The sequence below is a fragment of the Nipponia nippon genome, unplaced genomic scaffold, assembly GCF_047370975.1.
Source record: "Nipponia nippon isolate SJK-2023a ecotype South Korea unplaced genomic scaffold, ASM4737097v1 scaffold_4, whole genome shotgun sequence".
Taxonomy (NCBI): Eukaryota; Metazoa; Chordata; class Aves; order Pelecaniformes; family Threskiornithidae; genus Nipponia; species Nipponia nippon.
The window spans coordinates 109,682,964-109,703,514 of record NW_028262358.1 but is presented as its reverse complement, the minus strand read 5'-3'; the positions used below and the strand labels follow the sequence as shown (position 1 = coordinate 109,703,514).

The window sequence follows — 20,551 nt, the reverse complement described above, 5'->3', positions numbered from 1 at the left end:
AGGGAGCTCCTCGAACAGAGGTTGCGTCTTGGGCTGTCGGATTTTTGTGCCTTCTAAAGGACCTATCTGCTATGAATTTGTGTAATCTTTATCTGATAGCTTTTTGTATTCTTGGCCTCCGTACCACCATGCCTGGACTATGAGCGCTTCAATTTTATAAAATACTGCATAGAGGAAGAACTCCTTTCTTCTGTTTCTAAACTTTGACCATTTCTGTTGTCAGAAATGGTGAATATGCAAGAATTATTCTTTTCTTCACATCTTTAGTGACTTACAGACCTATGTAATATGTCTCCTTTGTAATCTCTCTTTTTTTTTTTTTGAGTGGGAAAATCTTAGTCTACATAATAATTCTTAGTATGGGAAAAAATCATGACTCTATTGGTCTTTGTTACTTTTGTCTATATACTTTCTGTTTGTATTGGATTTTTTTAATTTGTTTGAGATGTATGACCAGGACTGCAAGGCAGTATTTGTGATACAAAGGTACCATGGATTTATAGTGATGAATGCTTTTGGTTTTGTTTTCTTTCTGAGTAGTTTTTTGCTCTTTTTTGTTGTTTAATAGTCACTCCAAGATCTCTCTTCTTTTTCTTTTTTAGTTTTTTTGGTTTTTGAGTGGTGATAACTATGCTGAAATACTTTGCTGTACAGATATGTGAGGATTTATTTTCCTCGTGTTAGTTCACACATTCACACACTGAATTTCATCAAACATTTTGTACATTTTGTTCTGTCATTCAGTAAACTAAATATATAAAAGCATTTTGTGAGGGAGCTTGAAAAATCCAGGTGTGCTCCATTAACTGTGTTACATTTATGCACACACTTCATTCTTTCAGAATGTTACTATATATGAGGCACTACTTCCCTAGTATCTTATTTACCCACAGGTCTAGTAATTCACACTTTGTTGTTATTATTACCTGTTTGTCAGGGAGGGACATTGAGCGTATTTGTTGATGAGGCCCCTAGATGATACCTGGAGTGCAAATTGGTCCTGCACTTACCACCTTTCAGGCCACCTGCAGCAAGACCAGTGGCACCGTACTTGCATACCACAATTAGTAGTTGACCAGTTTAATTTTTTCAGTGCTCTGTATCTCTTGGGTTAATACATTCATGTCCTGTTGACTTATTGCTCATTTTCTTGGCTTGTTCTAAAGCCCCTTTTCTTGAGTCTTGGAGGCAGGTCTTTAGATTCATCCTATCAAGACAAGCTTTTGGGGAACTTTAGTCTCCTCTGCAGTAAATGCTAAGGTCAGTTATTCTCTTACTGTTTGGTACTGGTCTTTAGCATCCATTCTTGGGGTCGTCTTTGCAGCTTACTGGTTTTACAAGCCCCTTTGGTTATTTAGCTGGGTGGTTTCTTTTGATACAATAAAAGCTATTTCAAGTATTAGTTTTATGCCTTTTACAAGCTGCTCTTCAAAATATCTTTGCCTACTTTACTGTGGTTTTATGTTCGTCTTTTGCTGGAGTTCTGTTGTCCTCACCTTTATACACAGCTTCGTTTTCTGAAATACCATCTTTTCCTTCTAATAACTTCAAGCTATTTTGAGAGCTCTGTTTAACCACAGAGTTTGAGTTTTGTGAACTGAAATCAGATTTCTCTCGAGCAGCATCTTTAGGGAAGTTCAAGGATTACTGTTTTGTGATTTCTATTAAGAACTTTCTTGCTTGTTTCCCTAAAAGTTCAGCTTTTCAGGAAGGAAAAAAATGATTGTACAGGAAAAAATAGAATTTGACGAAGAACGGAATAAATAGATAAAAAGATGTGGGTCATTTCCCAGCATTTCTCAGCTGAAGTAATCTTAGGGTGTGGTGCTCCAGCAGTCTAAACTGATCTAAATTGGGACTGCCACAGTCCTGGCCTCAGCTTTCTGATCGCTTCCCCATTCCTGTGAGCACATTCATGGAGCTAAGCTGCCTGGAAGCTAATTGTGTTTGGGTTTTTTTATTTTTTTGTAGGGGTAGGGTGTCTGTGTTCAGGGTGTTTTCTCTTTGTGGATTCCGCTCCCCGGACTAGGTCACAGTGTGACTGTCCAGGTACCTGCCCTGCCTGTTGACGGGTGGTAGTGGTTGTGCTCAAGGTGAGGGGTGAAATCAACTTCAGTTTGTTGCCTTTAAATGATCTGGAACTGGTCCCCTTTTTAATAATGTTGACAGCAGGGATTAATTTCTGGGAGAAGTGTGACTCTACTAGTCAATACAATGACTGTTAGTATAGTTTTTCCTCTGAAAAATTAATATCAACTTTAAATTTTTTTTTCTCTGTTGTTTATCTCTGAAGATAACCTTTTATACCTGTTAAATACTCATGCTTTTTGTCTTCGAGCTCAGACATATCTGAATGGTAACGGGGCTTAATGTCCTTGAAAAGAACAGCGGTGCAAATACCCAGCTTCAGTGTTGTTGAATATATCACTGAATATATCTTAAAGAACTGCTTCAATCTGTTTTACAACACAGTGGTAGTAGTAGTGTGCTGCCACTAAGCAGCATGTATCCAGGGTTGCCTAGAATAGAGTCTATATGTAAAATGTGTCTTACTCTACTGTTACCTGTTTTGAATGAGATCTTTTTATCACAAGCCAGGCAGGGAACTAAAAGAAATAAAGTAGCTGTTCCTACCCTGGGCAGATGATATTCTTTGAGTCACTCACTGGTGGTCTTTTTCTACCTGCTACATTGCACTAATAAAATCTGAGGCAGGTAACCTGGGCTTGAATTGTTTTTTCTTCACACTGCTCAAATACCACGCAGAACTCAAAACAAACTGCATGAGCTGAAGAAATGACCCATTATAAATGGTTTGGTACAAACCTATGTAATGCAGATCAAAGGACTAGAATTTACAAGTTGTTGAGTGAAAAAAACAAATGATAGTGGTGTTGATGAATAAACCGGGGGAGCTGAGTGATACAGAGGGCAGCATAAAATCATTCGCAGTCGGTTTTGGATTCTACTTCACACTTGGTGTGACAAAGCGCAGGAAGTCCGTAAGGCCAGGAGTGTAACTGGCTGCCAAAGAGTTAAGGGGTTGGAAGTTTAGCTCAGTGTCAAGAGCGTGCAGTGGATAATTAGTGACAAAATCCTTATGCAAGATTAAACTTCATCCTTCTGGACTGAAGCATCTGTTGGAGACTAAGGCAAGACCTAGGTAGGGGCCAAATGACTAGTTTTCCTACTGTAGTCTGCCATTTTTCTTACTGTTTCTTATCCAATTTTAATATCCTTTGAAGCAAGATGACTATCTTGGATTGGGCTTGTTTTTGCAGTTTGACTCGACAAGCTGAAGGTTGAGTGTGTATCTCACCATGCACCGCATGGAGGAGAAGCCAAGAATACACAGCCTAATAGCAGTATGTGATACCTGCCCGGGATGCTGCAGGATTATTTCAAAATTATAGCAGGAATTTGTAGATGCAGTGTTTCCATAGGTGGTATTACAGGCTAAGTAATAAACGTACAGTCTTCTGTATGCTTTGTCTCCATATAAGCAGCAAATTCTTCATGTAGACGTGGCCTTATTGAGTGCAAATTATTAGTGTGATTTTTTTTTTTGTGTGTGTTGTGGATTGGCAGTCTGTTCTATGGAGGTACTTAATATCAAGATTTTTAAGTACTTTTGTCAAGCTTGTTTTCTTTTGTTCATGTGAATCGATCAACATTTCTGTTTCCAACTAAAAAAAAAAAAAAAGAAAATGTGATAATGTAATTTGTGAGAGAAGTACTCAAAGTCAACAAAATGAAGAAGTCAACACTAGATTAAATTCTAATTATTAAGAATTACCCTTAACTATTGCAAGATTTTTTGTAATGAGAACATAATCAAGTGCTCAGTGTCAGTTTGGTTTTCAGTGGTGCCAATTGGGTCTGACCTCTAAGCAGCCAAAAAGTAAAATTCTTATTTGCATTCAGGATTTGGTGTGGTTTTATTTTCCTTACTCCCAGCCAAAAAACCTGACCACTTTACCGCTGCTGTTCGTTGCCGATAGCAGCAGCGACTCATCTCAGCGTCACATTTCTGCTACTCTGGAATTTTTCTGTGTGTGTGCAAAAGCCCCGGTGTGGCTTTTTGCTCTGCGGCTGGAAGGGCCAAGCGAGGAAGCGTGGCCAGCCAGCTCTTCAGCGCAGGGTTCTCCTGATTGCACTCTAACATTACACCAGGATTTAATTATGCGTGTAGTAGTCAGTAGAGATTTATCTTTGATATAGAAGTTAAATATAAACTTCTGTTATAAACAGATTGTGGGGTTGTTTTTTTTTTCCCCTAGCTTTTTTTATAAACTGCAGGTGTCCGAGTTTGCCTGTTTCCCAGACTGATCAAGGGAATTCCTTTGCTGTGTGTAATAAAAGGTTAACCAAGAGCCAGGTTTCTTTAACAAAGTGCGGTACATCTTGCTGTCCTGTTCTACAGATTTCATATGCTACACTCCAACTTGCTTGTTTTGGGGATACCCTGCAACCCCATGGTTCTGATGGTCTTCCTGATGTCTTTTGTTCTTGCAGATGTACACAACTGTACTGCTTGCCAGCCAGCCTGCAGCTTGGATGCTTTTTAGCCCATATTTGTCACTTGTGCCCTGCATTTCTTCACAATATCCATCCTTGTCTTCCTGTGCTGTTCTTAATATGCATTATCTGTAATTCTTTTTTTTTCTCCTTGATACTTGCATTTTTAACCTATGTAGGTACATGGACTAGGGGGTGGGGAGGGAAGGGGGCTCTGTTACGCAGGGAGGCACCTATAGCTGCCACCCACTTGGTGCTGATCTGTAATTACTGAGGTGTTGAATGAGAACAGGGTACCCCTTGCATTCCCTGGTTTCCTTTCTCACCTTTTCAGATTGTTACTGAAATTGGAAAGTTCTGCCCCTCAGTACCTGTGATGTGCCTTGAATTTTGGAAGGTCATGTCTGCGTGAGTCCAAAGTCGTATCCACAGGGAGCAGAGATGCAGTCAGATGGGGAGAAGGGGTTGGTCTCAGAAGTGTCTCCCAGACAGTAATTAGTCTCTACCTAGAATCAGCTCCACTCAAACTTATTTTGTGACACAGCAGGATTTTGTGGTGTGTTATCTAGGCACAATAGTGAGGCTGACAGTTTTTAGAGAGCCAGACAAATGATCTGTTTCCAGAGAAGACTACATCCTGTGACTTGGCTGTTCTTGGCTGCAGGATATACGACAGCATGTGATTTTGGGTGGGTTTTTTTTTTGAGCATCGAGTCATATGATGCTCTCCTGGTTTAAGATGAGGCAACTGTATTGCCCTTGTTTCACTTTGAATACAAGGATGTTAGTTTAGGGAGCTTCCTTATTTTTTATAATGTCAATATTCGAGCAGGATATTGCATTCTTTTTTTCAAAAAGTGCTTTCTGCTTTTGCTGATAGAACAGACTGAGTTATTAAATAACGTAGGTCCAACAGAGTAAATGTTTTTCCTCACTGGTCCCTATTTAAGTTGTGTTTAGTGAAGGAGAAAATCTGCGAGGTTGAAAGCGTGTGAGGTAACATGTAGGAGCCATCAGGGGTATTCAGCTATATTAAAAACCACCAGAAATAGCAGTTTAATTATCTCTATGGCTTCTACTAAACGGAATTTGCACCCTTAAGGAAATATTTGCACTGTCCAGGAACAGATGTCTTTTTTACTGTAGGGAAAAAAACTTTGAAGTAGTATAAGGGTGCAGCTATATGAACAAGTTTTTCCTGAGATGAGCTAAAGGGTGTTTTGTAGGTTGTAAACTTTTCACAGTATCTATCACTGGGCACACTTCTCAACGTGTGGTAAGTACAGAGTAGTTTACCCTGTGTAGCTGCAGAAAAAGTATACCATGGAGTAGCTGGTAGACAGTAAATCGGCAGCCTACCTTACCTCCCAGCGCGAGCTCTATGTAACCGTACCCCGAGGCTTTGTGCTGTGCTGGTGACTAACTGAATTTGGGCACCTTGTTTTCTCACGTGGTTTAGCAAGCTTGGTGCAGTTGGGATCGAGTCAAAAACATGCCCTTTAAAACATTTAGCAATGCTGATGTGGCTGGCCATTCTTACTAACAGGTTTGTCTAGAAATGTGTTTAAACAGAGTGTGAACCTTTATCCTGTTACAGTTTATAAGCAGGCTGACACACATTTGGTTCTTGCTTTGAACCCGTTTCTCGCACAAGTTCTTCTGTTCACGTATACTTGATGAGCAAAACAGCAGCCACTCTTTGGTGGAGACAAGTAAGCATGATTTATCTAAACTGTTAAAAGCATGGGCTGTTTCACCTGGGATAAGTGTTTCAGTTCACTGTGTTTTCTGTCTTTGGCAATGGCTCTGTACCAGATGTCCTGGAGTAAGATGTAACAGCAGTGTAATGAGCTGTCATGGAACAGCTTTCTCACAGATGGATCTTCTCAATGCGTCCTCTTCATCAACAGTCTCCTAAAAGCAGTGTAAACTGTTAAGAGAAGGTATCCATAAACATTTAGGCGTTACTGTATCACCTCCTGCATGGTGAAGACCATTTGTGTGCCCAGTTGAGGTATGAGTATATTGGCCTTATCCATTAGCACTCCCTGGAATGGTGCTCCAGTCAAATGATCCCACTATATTGCAGCCGGTAACTGGCTGCTACCACAAACACGAGGACAGCTGTTTTATGTAGGGTGATGGAGACTTGCTCATATGGTTAAGGTTGGAAAGACTCCAGTCTGTGTTTCCTGGTCCAAATTCTCACTCGGGCTGTGAATGATATTTGAAGTGACTATATTTGGTTACTTTAAAATATTTTTATGTGTGAAAAGGAGCATCATTTGAAGAATAAAAAAAAAATAATTACAATAAAGAATATGGAGCCCTTCAACGCTTCAGTCACTCCCCAGCTGAATCAGAAAAATTGTTATTAGTTACTCCTCACAAGCTTTTGTTAAGCATTTGATATCCATTGGAAATCAACCCAGGTACTGATCTTGAGCGGTAACCAATGAGTGCCACACAAAATACAGGCTGGAGCTTTTTTTTCGGACTTGGAGATGCCGGTGGTTTAACAGTCACGCAGCAAACGCTTCCCCAGGCGTGTTTGCTGTGCTTGTTCTAGGACTGCTCTCTGTAGGCTTGTTATCCCATCCCAGTGCCTTTTGACACTTTTATTTCTGCTTTTATTTGCTTTGGGATGGTTGGAGAAATAACTGCAATCATTCCTGCGAGCCCCTCTGGTGCTCTTGTGGTCATTTTTAAATCCTGAAAGTAATATTTTTAAATGTTGTTGAATCTTATGTTTATATCTTCTGGGTTAAAACTTCATGCTTCTAGGTAAGCTTAACCTTTCTATAAATAATGCAGTTGAAAGGAATGCTTATGAAATGGCTGACTTGCCACATCTACTTGTTGCTTTCCGGGCAATAGACTGGGCATGAGATCATGGGAATTTACTGTTCTGCTTGTGAAAGCTGAGCTGGTTGGAGAAGGATGCCATTGGTATTTGAATTGGTAGCTGAGCACTTGAAGAGAAACCTCCTCTTTTAAAAAATATGCGGTGGCCTCCAACTCGATGAGCTAAGCTGTTGCCCAGCACATTCTTGAGCTCTTTGCTGCTGGAGTAGCCTGCTGCAATGAGTACTGGCACATCATTTACTTAAAAAATACTTTTCTGTGTCTTATAAGTTACAAAGTCTGGTGGCAGTAGGCTTTTAAAACAAGGTGGAAGAAAAGGAGGAAACAGTTGGTGAGTTCAAAGCTGGCAGCAGAGGTAAAGTCACTGCTGTGGATTTCTTCTTGAGGACTTTGGGGTATCATCTTTGTCACCAGTCATAGAATCACAGAATTGTTCGGGTTGGAAAAGACCTTTAAGATCATCAGGTCCAACTGTTAAATGTTCCTTCCCTGTTTGTCTTACAAATCTGAGATGTGTATGCTCTGGTGAGGTCCCCCCCTCAGGTGAGAAGGTGCAATGAGTTGAAGGCTGAGATCAGAAATAAACAAATATTTGGGATATTGGGATGAAATTAAGGTGTCCTCCTCCAAAAACAGAGAAATGCAGAAATCTAGGAGGGGCCGGAAGGGAAGGACCTGCAGGAAAGTGGTTTGGGAAAACCTGAGTCAGCTTGGTGCTGTTGAAGCCCATGGGAAATGGCCCTTGGACCATGGTGAAGATAATGAGGAAGGAATGCCAGAAAGTTTATTAAACTTGAGTAAAAACTAGTCAAGTATATGCTTGCTGTGGCTCCCATCCACAGACTGCTGTACAGTTGGACTCTGTACAGTTCTCTATTTTGTTTAAAATAATGACACTTCATCTTTCATTTTCAATAAGCCATGACCATGGGTTCATTTTTCACAGTACGAAAATTTTACAGAAAAATTTTGGTTTGAGCGTGTTACCAATGTATTTTTTCCACATTTGTCCGATACCTGAATTAGTTTGCAGATTTATGTCTAGCAGCAGCATGTCTTAAGTCTTCACTTATGTCACAAGTAAAATTAAAAGCAAACAAATTTAGGAAGGGTAAGAGGAAATAGGAACAAGTGCATTCTTGTTTTGGGGTTACGGGAACTAGGAGTGTCCTGTGTTTCATTTGTTACTTTAACAGGATCATCTTACTCATCTTCATCAGCTCTGCAGGTCTTGTTCGTACTACCCTTCCCGTGTCTCTGTGAGGCATTTCCAGAAGGGTGTTTGTGTGTGTTGAGGTGGAGCAGGACTTCTGAAGTTCTCCATGCCTACCAAATAAAACAAACTAATTTCTTTAGCAGACTTCTCGATTCTCTTGCCATGAAACTGAGACACTTTGTCTGGCCGTAGTGGCAGCTGCATCCTGCTCTTTGGCATGACCTTCCCCTGGTTCTGGGCTGTACTTTGCAGGCAGAGGTGGAAGGGGGCAGAAGCAGTAGTGTTTTGCAGCTGGGGTTGTGCCTCTCAGGCAGACCTTGTGCTTGGCAAGTCCCCGTGTCAGTAAGTCCCTGAGCAGCGCCACAGTGGTACCACACCTCTCTTGCTTCATGGCCCACATACCACACGTTTGCTCTGTATCACGAACCAACGTTTGGTATCCCATATGTCAGCATTCACTTTAATTCACAGAGGGGTCTGCTCTAGCTGAGCGTGTTGAAAGAATCTCAGGTTTAATTAAAAGAATTTAGGACTAGACAGTTTAATGAGGTTTTTTTCTTCAGAATTGATTTTCCCTGCCTGTTCCCTCCCAGGGGGTTCTGGATGAGGGCAGGTGCCAGACCATAAGCAATGAATTATAATGGACTTTTTAAAGAAAATGGATGTTTTGAGGTTTTTTTAGGTATTTGCTCACTGGCTTTAGCGAACCAGCCCTGCAGCATGCGGCAAGCTAACGACGGTGCTGCCTGACATGCAGCAACTGGGCACGTAAGTTGGGGAGAAAAAACCACAACACAAAGGGAGGTGGTGGAAACTTGTTTTTGCGTATAACCCTAAATGCCTGGTAATCGATTGCAGGTGCTCTCGACCTGTGGGTTGTAAACAGAAATCAGGAAATTGCAACTGTACTGCCCTTCCTGTGTTGCTCAATGACAAGGGAGGGAGAAGCCTGGGAGCCCCTGCTCGGTGGCTTCTGCTGCACGAGAAGGCAGCCGCGTCGCCTATCCGTCACTTCGCTAGTAGGTCTGGTGCAGGGGCAAGAGGGTTGTGAGGGTCATCTTTGTTTCTGCAGCTCCCTCACTTCCAGTGTACACAAGCACATGTGTGCGCGTACACTGGTGGTTAATGCTCCCCTCCCACCCCCTCGCAAAAGAAGCAGTGAGGTGCTTGCCTTGGCCCAAACAGTGCGTCTGTTCTTAAAGGCTTTCTTGGGCTTTAGAGGCATGTATTTGGGGATAAATGATGGTACTGAGTGCCGGGTTGAAAAAAAAAAAACAACAACAATTATCTCGGGAGCTATTTCAAGTTTGCAATCTTGGCTTGTTGCATAAGAGCCTGTAAAACTCAGCTTACTGGTGGTGCTGCTTACTTAAAAGCCCAATAAAACGCATGAGGTTACTTGGCTGGGTAGTGTAAGCTAGTGATCAGGGGCTCTGAAGAGGTGGAAGCTGTCTTTGTTAATGAAAGCCCACTTTGGTAGCTATCGTGTCTGTTTTAGAAGCACAACTGGAAATGGAGGGGTAAAAATGGGGAATTTTTTTAATAAAGAATGGCTGGATGAGCACTTCTGCCTCTTGTAAAACACAGCTGACTCCTCACTTGGTGCAGTGAAAAGAGTGAATGCCTCTGGCAGAGGAGAAAGATGGTCATGTGGGAATAAGGGCTTCTATTTAAGGCTGTAAATAGCAAATGAAGTGATCAGCGCTGGCGGAAGCGAAGGTTGTTGTCGGGTGTCTCACTGAGTGGTGGGTGCTCTGGAGAGGAGGGGTGTGGGTGGGTGCTCCTGGCGAAGGGATGCCTTACAAAGCAGCAGGAGGCTTTATCAGCCAGCGTCAAACACTGTCGGCAGCCGGCATTGTGCACTTGTTAATGGTGGAAGCATCTGCAGAATATTGACCTCAATTTGTAATTTGTGTGCGGCTCCCTGTGGGGGTTCGGGCCCTTGGTCTCCCTCCTCTGAACAAGTTTTCGTGTTCTGAATAGGGAAATCAGAAGAGTTTTGCATGGTGGTAAGGTATTGGGAAACCAGGGTACCTGGAGATGCCTCATATGAGGTGCCTCGTTAGTTACTGCTGATTGATTATGCTACGCAGACATCTGTTTTCTGGCTACTGTTGGACAGAAAGGTAATAAATGCAGTCCTGATCTGCAGTGAACTTGGTAGAAGTTTCCTGGGTTAAATTATTTTCTTCCTCAGACTTGGATGGGGACCAGCAGGTGAGGAGGAGAGTGCTTCACTCCAGAGAAGTGGGGATGTTCTCCCTCATTTAGTTTCCAGGGGGCAGCCAGGGAGGGCCTTAGCTCTGCACAGCCGTGGTAGTAAAAATGAGTTGGTTGCTCAAAAATTCCTATAAGAAGTGAACTAAATTCTCTGTTTGCCTCTCTCAGATCATGTCTTGTCTCACACTATTTCTACTTGCCTACACAAAATGCACCTTTACAGAAATGTACAATAGTTATCCTAAAATTAGAGCAAACTGCGGTCTTGCTGTTGAAATGGGGCTCTGTTTTTTTGTTTTGTGTGTGTTTGTGGAAGAGAGAGTCTCTTGAAACTAAAACTTTCCTTGTTGTTCTTCCAGGCACAGTTGAGTCCATGCTTTCAGACTACGACATCCTTTCTCAGTCTAGCATCCAGCAGCACTCACTGAAGAAGAGGGACCTCCAGCCTGAGACACATGTAGAGAGGCTATTAAGTTTTTCAGCCCTGCAGAGGTAATTAAATCATCAGTAATGAAATAGCATAATATTTTCTTTCAGTTTGAGATGAATAATGCACAGTTCCAAACATAGAAATAGTTATCTTGTTTTCTGTCATGACTGGCCAGTTCTTCTAAGTTAGTGATCTGCATGGTTGTATGACTTCAGAGAGGCTCAGAGGAAACAGAAGAATAAGTGGCATTGTATTACCCTGTTTGCTGAAGCGGCAGTGATTTAAGATTTCTTTTGCTTTGTTCTTAGCTTTAGTTTCATGTAGATTACTTGCACTGATTGGGTTGGGTCCTATTTACACCTGATCTGGCAACACTGTCGTACTTCTTGACTGTCCTTCAGTTTGGGGAGTGCATGTGATGTGTTGCCCATTGTATTTTTTTTTTTTATGGAGGTTTAATCCGCTTCCTGCTGAGTGTAAATTTCCCATTCAATAAAACACTTTTTTTAATGATTTTTTTTTATAAGATGGGAAATAGAAGCACAGGTGAAAAGGGAAGGAGACGTAGAAGACAGCAGGCATGAATGTTGTAGGGCTTTTATTCTGAGTGTCAGAAAAGTGCCTTACTGGTATTTGAGTGCTGAAATTGTGAATCTGAAATGGGGGAGCAGGGTGAGAATAATGCTTGGTATTAACAAGTGTAGGTTGATTTTGTTCATCTGACATCTTTGTCTACTGTGTTCTCATATGCCTTCCCCATCTGTCATCTACAGCTGCAACTGTCATGCAAGTTGTTGTGCATATTTTTTAAATCTCTAGATGTTCGGAGGGATTAGCTTTTACGTAGTAAGTATAAAAGGTTAATGGGATCAATGTCTGGCTGTCCCTCTTTTGCACTGCCTTGTGCAGCCTGACGTTATGGTGAGGTTGCAATACTGCCAACGATAATTACAGAATAATTGCAGAGGGGCATACCAAAAATCTTTGACCCAAAGCCCACATAAACCAGGAGCCCATAAGGCTCCTTCCGGAGAAGGTTCTCTACTTCCTTCTTGGGATAGCCTTTAGTTTTTGTGACAATATATCATAAAAATGTACAGAGTTCAGATTTCTGTTTATGGTCTTCTGACTGTATTATTTCAGAAAATAAGAACTTTAAGATAATCTAATTTTAAATAGATGAACAAATACCTTGGTCTGGTTTCCTTTAAATAGTTACCAGTAACTGGTTTTGCTTGACTGCAAATGGAGAAGGCGCATCATGAGCAAACTGCGACTGTTTTGGATTTTGGGCTTATATTTTTTTTTTTAATTAAACTTCTTTGACTCTTTAAAAATATTTACAGTTGTGAATTACACGGTATATGTTTTTGTAGCCTGCTTATCAGAATTAATGCTTTCTAACTTCCTTCAGACCCTCAGTGAATGGAGACTGAATGTATCTGTTATGTGTATACTTTGCTTAAAAATAAATGGAAGTAAATTCTTTTACAGGCACTTTAAATTATACTTAACTGCAACTGCTGAACACTTTTCAGAAAAATTCCAAGCATTTATTGTGGATGGTGAAGGCAAGGAAAAGGAGTATCGTGTTCAATGGCAAGACTTTTTCACCGGACATGTCGTTGGTTAGTATGGACTAGACTGTGTGTCAGTGCTGGGAAAACACAGCTTTGCACGAGTCTCTGGGCCAAAGTAGATGATGTATTGCCCCTATTTTCATCAGATATGGTTAGGATGAACAAGTAAACTTAATTCTCATACCCCTCGGATCTTCTGGTTTTGTTTTTTGTGGTGGGTTTGGGGTTTTTTTTAGGTTTGGTGGGTGGTGGGGTTTTTTTGAGCTATTGCACCACGGTTCTAAGATAGGACTCTTCTGTTTAGTTTGGCAGAACACAAAGGTATAATTTACTCAAGCAGCAGCTTGTCTTTTTTTTTTTTTTTTTTGAAAATGATGATGGTGGCTTTAATTCCAGCTGCGCTGTAGGACTTGAACGTTCCTTGTCCCAGAACACAAAGCCCAGGTAGTGGTGGTAGTGGACCAGGTGGTGATGCAGTGTTGCCCAGGTGGTTATATTAAAAGACTTCAAGATGGTTCTTTGCAGACTACTTTTCTGTAGAGAAAGCTCCACTTTAGTCCAACACTAATGCTTCCACTAAGTTGTTTTGATTTTTGTTGCCTTTGTGATGTGGCGAAAGTCTTTTCCACTGGAATGCAGGCTGATGCCATGAAACTGCTGTCTGATAGTAGTGAGATGCAAGCCGCTTTTGTTGGCAGAAATGTTCTGTGCCCCATTACTAATCCCCACAGCCATCTCAACACCTTCTGCAAAATTGTCAGTTAAATCTGAGTCTTGATGACTATGACCATGGAGAATTTAAGGTTGGGGGGAGTGCTGGTTCATTTTTTCTTTAAACTGGACAGTATAGTGTTCTTCAGGGACTGAGGAAGGTAATTTGGCTTGAAGTTTAAAAACAGTTTAAAAAACTCCAACAGTGTATGTGCAGGAGTGCATGCAAATAGAGATGAATTAATTTCATTTTTCCTTGCTTATGTTAAAGGAGAGCATAATTCCAAGGTTGTGGCACATATTGGGGATGAAGACTTTACAGTAAGAATCAATACTGACGGTGAAGAATACAATATAGAGGTACGCTTTACTGTTAAAAGCGATGTTCAAACAATCAGCTCTTTTCCCTGTGGGTGTTTCTCTTTCTAGTTAGTCACATAGACACCTCTGTAGCTCAAAATAGACTTGGTGGTGGTGGTTGTTTCAGTGAGTAGGGAGGAGGGAGAGAAATGTGAAGCCAATTGGACTTTCGCAAGTGCTGAGTTTTATTAGTGAGTGACATTCTCTGACATTTGCGTGTTTTAGATACATCAGGGAGAAGGGATGTTTTAAACAGCAAAGGCTTTCAGAAACAGAAATGGTATAATGGTAGTAATTAGTGGTGATCATGTCTTCTAGAATAACAAACTGTGCAGCCTTCTGAGCAGTGTTGAGATCTGTTGAGCTTTCTAAAATTTTGGCTTTGTTACGTCTTGGAATTTTTCCCATTCTTAGAGCTTTATTTGAAAATCTGCTATTTTTCCCTGCTCCCTTGTTTCTGTTTTTCACCATTTTCATTGCTTGTGTTACTTTAAACTATTGGTTTAAAAAAAGAATAATCAACAAATATATAATTAGAGACTATCCTAATGAGTTGTTGAGTGCAGTATATTCCCAGACACAAGCTGTATTAGAATGGCTGAATAACAGTAATTATGGCTGACTGTTACGTGGATATTGTAATTGTCTTCAAACCCAAGGATATGCAGAATTATGGGTAAACCTGGGAAATCCAGTCATGTTAAAGTATGAAAATGTGATGGGAATACCCAAACCGCTGTGCTTGTGTTTTGCATTAAGAGCACATAGTAGCCATTTGATTGGTTTAAAGCATTTTTGTGTTTGTGGTCTAGGGTAACATAAGCACACCCCACACAGCCAACCCCCTTGCTCCTCACTGGCTGTGTCTGTACAGCTAAATAAAGGCAGGCAATGGCTTGGAGGCTCCGGCTTGCCCACACTGCCTAGCTGTTAGCATCCCAGGGTCAGCTTCGGCCCCTAAGCAGCCCTGGATGAGATGATGCCCGCGTGCAGTCAGAGATGGTGTGTGCCAGAGACCATTCCCAAAAGGCACCATGGACAAAGCCACTCCGTCGTTGCCTTCCTTTGCTTTCATGGTCCTCCTGTGCCGTTCGGAAAGGTTGCAGACCTTCGTAAAAACCCCTGGTGCCCTCGTGCCTTGCTCTAGGATGCAAAATGTGTGTGCCCTCAGTTTCACGCTGTAGACACATGGCTGCAGGGCCAGCACAGCCTTTGCATTTCAGGACCTTTTTGCTGTGAACTGAAAGCACGGTATGCTGAATAATAGTTGTCTGAAGTTGAAAAACCACTGCCTGAGGGCCAGAGGAGACCCAGACCCAAGTGCTTTGCAGTGTAGACATGGGCAGTCTGTACTACTTGGCTTTGCCCGTAAAACAGACCCTGGCCGTGTTGTATTTGGTGATGTTGCTGTAGCTGTTTCGTACAGATAATAATAGGGATGTGTTGATTAAAAAAAAAAAAAAAAAGATGGTCAGTATGCATCTGCTGTGGGAATTAGGAAAACCATGGGACTTCATGGTTTTCCTTGCTTTTGGAGAAATTTTCATGCTTATACGTGACTTTGGGTAGCTATTGAACATTGAAGAGCCTGCCTTCTGCTGTGAAGACTGTGTTCTGCTGTGCACTTATTCTCTGTTATCTGCCAGCTCCTGTGCTTCTGGTCAGTGCATTTGTTAGCATTGTCTAAGCATCTGCTCCCTGGCGGTGCCAGTCTCCGTACTGTTACGGAGGGAGCGGAGGAGCCTGAGATGCCTCCTCAGCTTGCTCATATTCTGGAGTGGAAGAAAAATTCTGTCTCTTCTACAGCCTTATCAGGTGGCTGCCGCTGCTCTGTTGAGATGGTCTTGGATTTTTGGATGCCTGTGTAGCATAAAGGAGTTAAATTCTGTTGGCTTTCTTGGAGACGTCACTTTATTGGTAGACTTATTGCTCTGGGTGAAATTTTTGTAGTCCAATGTATTTGTGCGCCTGTACATATAAAGCTGTGGAGATTTGATGGTACATAAATATAATTTTTTACTTATGTAGACTTAATCTTTGCGTTCACTGTGTTCCTAACTAATTGCATTTCTGTTTTTCTTGCGCTGTCAGCCACTGTGGAGATTTGTAGATAATGTGCAGGATGAAAGACTGCTGGTCTACAGATCTGAAGATATTAAAGATTTCTCACGATTGCAGTCCCCCAAAGTGTGTGGTTATTTAAAGCTGAACGAAGAAGAACTGTTGCCAAAAGGACTGGAAGACAGGAAGCAAAACGAAGGTGAGTATCCGTACCTTGGGAGAGCAGCGTGTACATTCTGGCTGTGTGTAGGCAAGTAAGAGCAGAACCTGGGCAGTAATCTGTCTTGCCACTTCTAGTTTAACTATTAAAGCAGCATTCCTCTTTGTGCCTGCTCCCCATCTAAAAGAGCCCCAACAACCAGTGAAGGGAAGAAACTGTCACTAGGGGCATGTTTCTTCCGGGCTTGTTGAAAGGGTGTTTGGCCCTACCAAAGCGTAGGCTAAGGAGAGGAAGCTATTTCCTCAGGCCGAAGTAGCGTTTGTTGTGATACCTGGCAGCAATGTAGGCGAACATTAAAACAACTTTATACTTCTTTGTACTGTGCAGCAGGACCTGTTTGGCCTCGGTGGTCCTTGTAAGAATCCATCCTGAGCGATGATGGGTTTTTGAGAGCTTTGGGTCCCTCTGTCCTCAGCTGTGGCAGCAGAGATGGGGATGATGACTAGGAACAGGAGGAGAGGAGGTGTAAAGGCTGAGATGATGACCATAAAAGCTCTGTAGGTAAATCTGTTGAATAGCTCAATTTCACTACTATGTGTTCCTTTCCTTACAACAAGTTTAAGGACTGTAATGAAGACAAAATTTAAGAATAATTATTAAAAAAAGAAAAAACAAACAAAAACCAAACCCGAACATTCCCCCACTCCTCCCAAAAACCCACCCAAACTCACATTCATGTCTTCAGTAAGGGTAATAGACACAGCAGTGGCAGTTTTACTGAGTGTTTATTTAATTGTATTTAAAATGTTCACATTAGCAAGCATCCATCGGAAGAAAAGAGCTGTTCCAGAGAACTCCAAAAACACATGTAAGATGTTGGTAGTGGCAGATCATCGTTTTTTCAAGTATATGGGCCGTGGGGAAGAGAGTACTACTATAAACTATTTGGTAAGTAAATATACTATGTTAAAATTTGCTGGAGTAAATGGAGGAATAAAATACTGATTCAGTAGTTAAAACAACATACAGCTTATACTACTTTTCTGCAACATATGTATGTACATCATGACTGGGTGTGCTTTTTACCTGGAAAAGTGCTAAATCATGCTTTCAAAATATTTTCTAATGGGGATACTGTAGTTAAATAGTCTTCAGGTTTCATTTATAAACAAATCCCTTCCCTTCACGTCCTTCTTGTGGCTATGCTATTTTCTGCCCAAGAAATGTTCTTTTTCCAGTCAGGGCTTTAGAATCTCCTGGATTTTGAATTCCACTGCAAATGATCCAAGCATCTTTAAAGTTTAAGCATGTTTAAAGCTCATATGAGAGGCAAAAGCAACTTGTATAGTTTGGTTTTTTTCAAATTCTTCCAGGATTCTCTGTCCAGGACAATAAAATTGAGGCAGGTGCGGTAAACAATTTGATTGCACGTGGGTGTTGTTGGTTAACCCCAGCAGGCAGCTCAGCCCCACCCAGCTGCTCGCTGACTCCTCCCCAGTGGGACAGGGGAGAGAATCAGAAGGGTAAAGATGAGACAACTCATGGGTTAAGATAAAAACAGTTTAATAGGTAAAGCAAAAGCTGTGCATGCAAGCAAAGCAAAAAAAAAAAAGGAATTAATTCACTGCTTCCCATCAGACAGGCGTTTAGCCATCCTCAGGAAAGCAAGGCTCTATCATGCGTACTGGTTACCAAGTAACCCAGCCAAAACTAGTCCAGTGGCGTTGTCTGCCTGACAAGTTTTTATGAAATAGAACGCCTGCCCACAGCCTTTTAGCAGAAGTGGAGGGTGTGGGTTTGGGCACTCAAGATAAAAACAAATAAAACCGCTTTTGAGGCCTGTTGTTTGTCAAGAGTCTCTTTCTGAGCCTGAATCTTTGAAATGCTAATCACTCGGTTCCATCTTTGCTGGCTTTTTCACCTTTCTGTCCCCAGAAATGTTTACATTCCCCAGGTAACGGAGCCTCAATTTGTGTATTTGCAGAGGTGCTGTTATCTCACATCTGACGCATGACTCTTCCAGGCTAACCTGCTGTCCTGTTTCCCGAGTAGATGTGTACTGCAAACAACACAGTGATTGGAAAACTAAAGCATAAGCTATTCTGGGGTGTCTCTGGATGTCACTTTTCATTCTGAGCAACTTTGATGGTTTATATTTAGTAGAAAATGGTTTTTAAGGAGATGAGAACAGCTTGAAAAGGGAGGTATTGATAGCGAGCACTGACGAGAGACTTTCTGGAACCTTATGCTTCAACCATAATGAGGAAAATAATAGGTTTTTGGCTGGGAGAGGGAAGCAGGCCTCAAGTCAGTTAAACTAGTTAAGCATCGTGCTAAAACAAAGCAGTAAAAACAACTCCCTCCTCTGCCCCTCCCCTCAAGGAAACCTGGCAAACTAGTACATGAACAAAGCGTTTCCCAAGATGTGTTGTTCTTAATATTATCGCTCTTCCACTACACAAATTAAAGTGATAAATGGGAAAGTTTGTACTGCTTTTTTATGATGGAAAATTTTCAGGGATATCTGGTAATACTCTCCAGACCGAAGTGCTGTTGTTTTTGGATCTGTGAGTCTGTCTGTTATGTTATGAGGTTCAGTTTTAATTTGAAGTGAGTGTTTCTAGATAAGTATGTTGCAGCTTCTCTGAGTGTCTTGAGCTTTATTACATGAAAGCTTGGAACTAAGTAAATTGTTTTTCTTTTCTACATAGATTGAATTGATAGACAGAGTAGATGACATCTACCGAAATACTTCCTGGGACAATGGAGCCTTCAACGGGTACGGCATACAGATAGAACAGGTATTCACTGAACTATGCAAAGGGTTTCTAATTTAAAAGATAAGAACATGTTTTGGATATCAAGGTTTCTGATTATTTTATCTGGATTAGAGCTAAAATAATCAAATCCTACATTATGAACTCCAGCCAGGGGCACGCTGAAATAGCATCTTGCTAGAGGTGGTGTTAATGATTTGACGCAGCATGCCCATTTTCAGTTCCTTGCAGCTTTTGAGACTGGAGTTTTCAGGGAGAATCTTTCTATATTTAACCTCAATTCAAAGGTGCTTTTTTCCAGAATATGAGCAATTCTTGTTTCTGTCAGACATACTCTTATGCATGTATTTAATGTTTGTGTCTGTAGCTAGTGCTTAGCTTACAAAGCCCGAGTGGGTCCCAGACACAGATGAGAGAGACGTGAATCCTGCCTGGAGAGCTTTAATGACTCCCCTGAGACATCATATCATGGTAGTGTAGAGACTGATACAGGGTGGACACACGGGATGTAGTGACTACAATTTATAGGATGGCTCCTGAAAGTTAGTGCAGAGAAATTGGGAAAAGGGCATTAAAAAGAAAAGGAATCCCTCGGCTCGGAGTACTGCAAGAGCTGTGATGTGAAACACGGGGACTCATGGTACAAGCTCGCTGCCCCTTTGCTGGGCAAAGGTCTGCAGGAACGAGGAAGGAGAGTTAATTGGGAAGGGAGGGGAAAGAACATGATGCACTAATTCTAGGTTACTGGGAAGGTAGCAATCCTTTAAAATATGTTTTAGTTAGCTAGAACTCTGAAATGGTTTGGGGTTGTTTATACCAGATGTAAATCCTGGTTGTATTTGGGTGGTCTTTTTTGATAGAGTAACATGCATCTCAAAGCAGAATGTTACAGTGTTACAGTGACAACTGTTGATGTTGCTCTATAAAATGGCTGGTGTAGTTGCTTAGGATGTAGTCAGTGTATCTTAACTAGCAGAGGCTGAAAAGTTAACATTAGAAGCATGCTGAGTCTGAATTTTTCTTCTTGCAGAACTATTGAGACATTTAAGATTACATTGAAAGCTTTTCTGTAGCTGTAACACTGATCAAAATTCCTCTACATTGTTGTTACCCTTTTTGAAATGTAGATTATCATCCACAATGAACCAAATCCTGTAAAGCCTGGAGAAAAACATTACAATATGGCAAAAAGTTACCCAGATGATAAGAAAGATGCCTGGGATGTGAAAATGCTGCTAGAGGTAGGTTGTAACCCTTGAAAAATTGTGCCCCTTACAGGGAATTACTCGTTCATACAGCTGCTCCGTAGTAACAGATGAAACTCCTCTACTTCCTTCGCATGATGTGTAGATGGTACGCAAAGTCAAACTAGCTGTTGTGGCCTGTAGCCTGTGGTAAAGGGCTCCATTGCATAGTTACAGAGCACACACCGATTCAAATTATTAAGTGGCCTGAGTCAGAAAGGCAGTTGTGACCTTCATCAAAGTATTGTACTTGGTTTTCCCCTCTGTGAAAAGGGGAAATGAATAGTCAAGCTGTGTAAATGAATGTGTACCAGGTACTTGGGTATTCATTTAATTTTCTGCAGCTCTGTAGGACAGATAACAGCTGCTTTTTTCTGACTTAACCAGATCTAGAAGGTGCCTGTCTAGC

At 41.4% G+C, this 20,551-nt stretch overlaps 1 protein-coding gene across 4 annotated transcripts in view; it reads left to right on the top strand.

Moving 5' to 3' along the window:
* ADAM17 (ADAM metallopeptidase domain 17) overlaps positions 1-20,551 on the top strand; it is a 35,115-nt gene that overhangs the window by 1,429 nt on the left and 13,135 nt on the right. For 2 of the 4 annotated variants that reach the window (XM_087777436.1, XM_087777437.1), the window contains exons 2-8: positions 11,179-11,311; positions 12,744-12,877; positions 13,812-13,900; positions 15,992-16,160; positions 16,939-17,069; positions 18,833-18,922; positions 20,026-20,139. In XM_087777436.1, the coding sequence (XP_087633562.1) occupies positions 11,179-11,311; positions 12,744-12,877; positions 13,812-13,900; positions 15,992-16,160; positions 16,939-17,069; positions 18,833-18,922; positions 20,026-20,139 (860 nt within the window). Of the gene's footprint in view, positions 1-11,178; positions 11,312-12,743; positions 12,878-13,811; positions 13,901-15,991; positions 16,161-16,557; positions 16,679-16,938; positions 17,070-18,832; positions 18,923-20,025; positions 20,140-20,551 lie in introns of those variants that run through there. The other 2 variants (XM_087777438.1, XM_087777439.1) reach the window with 2 other exon arrangements.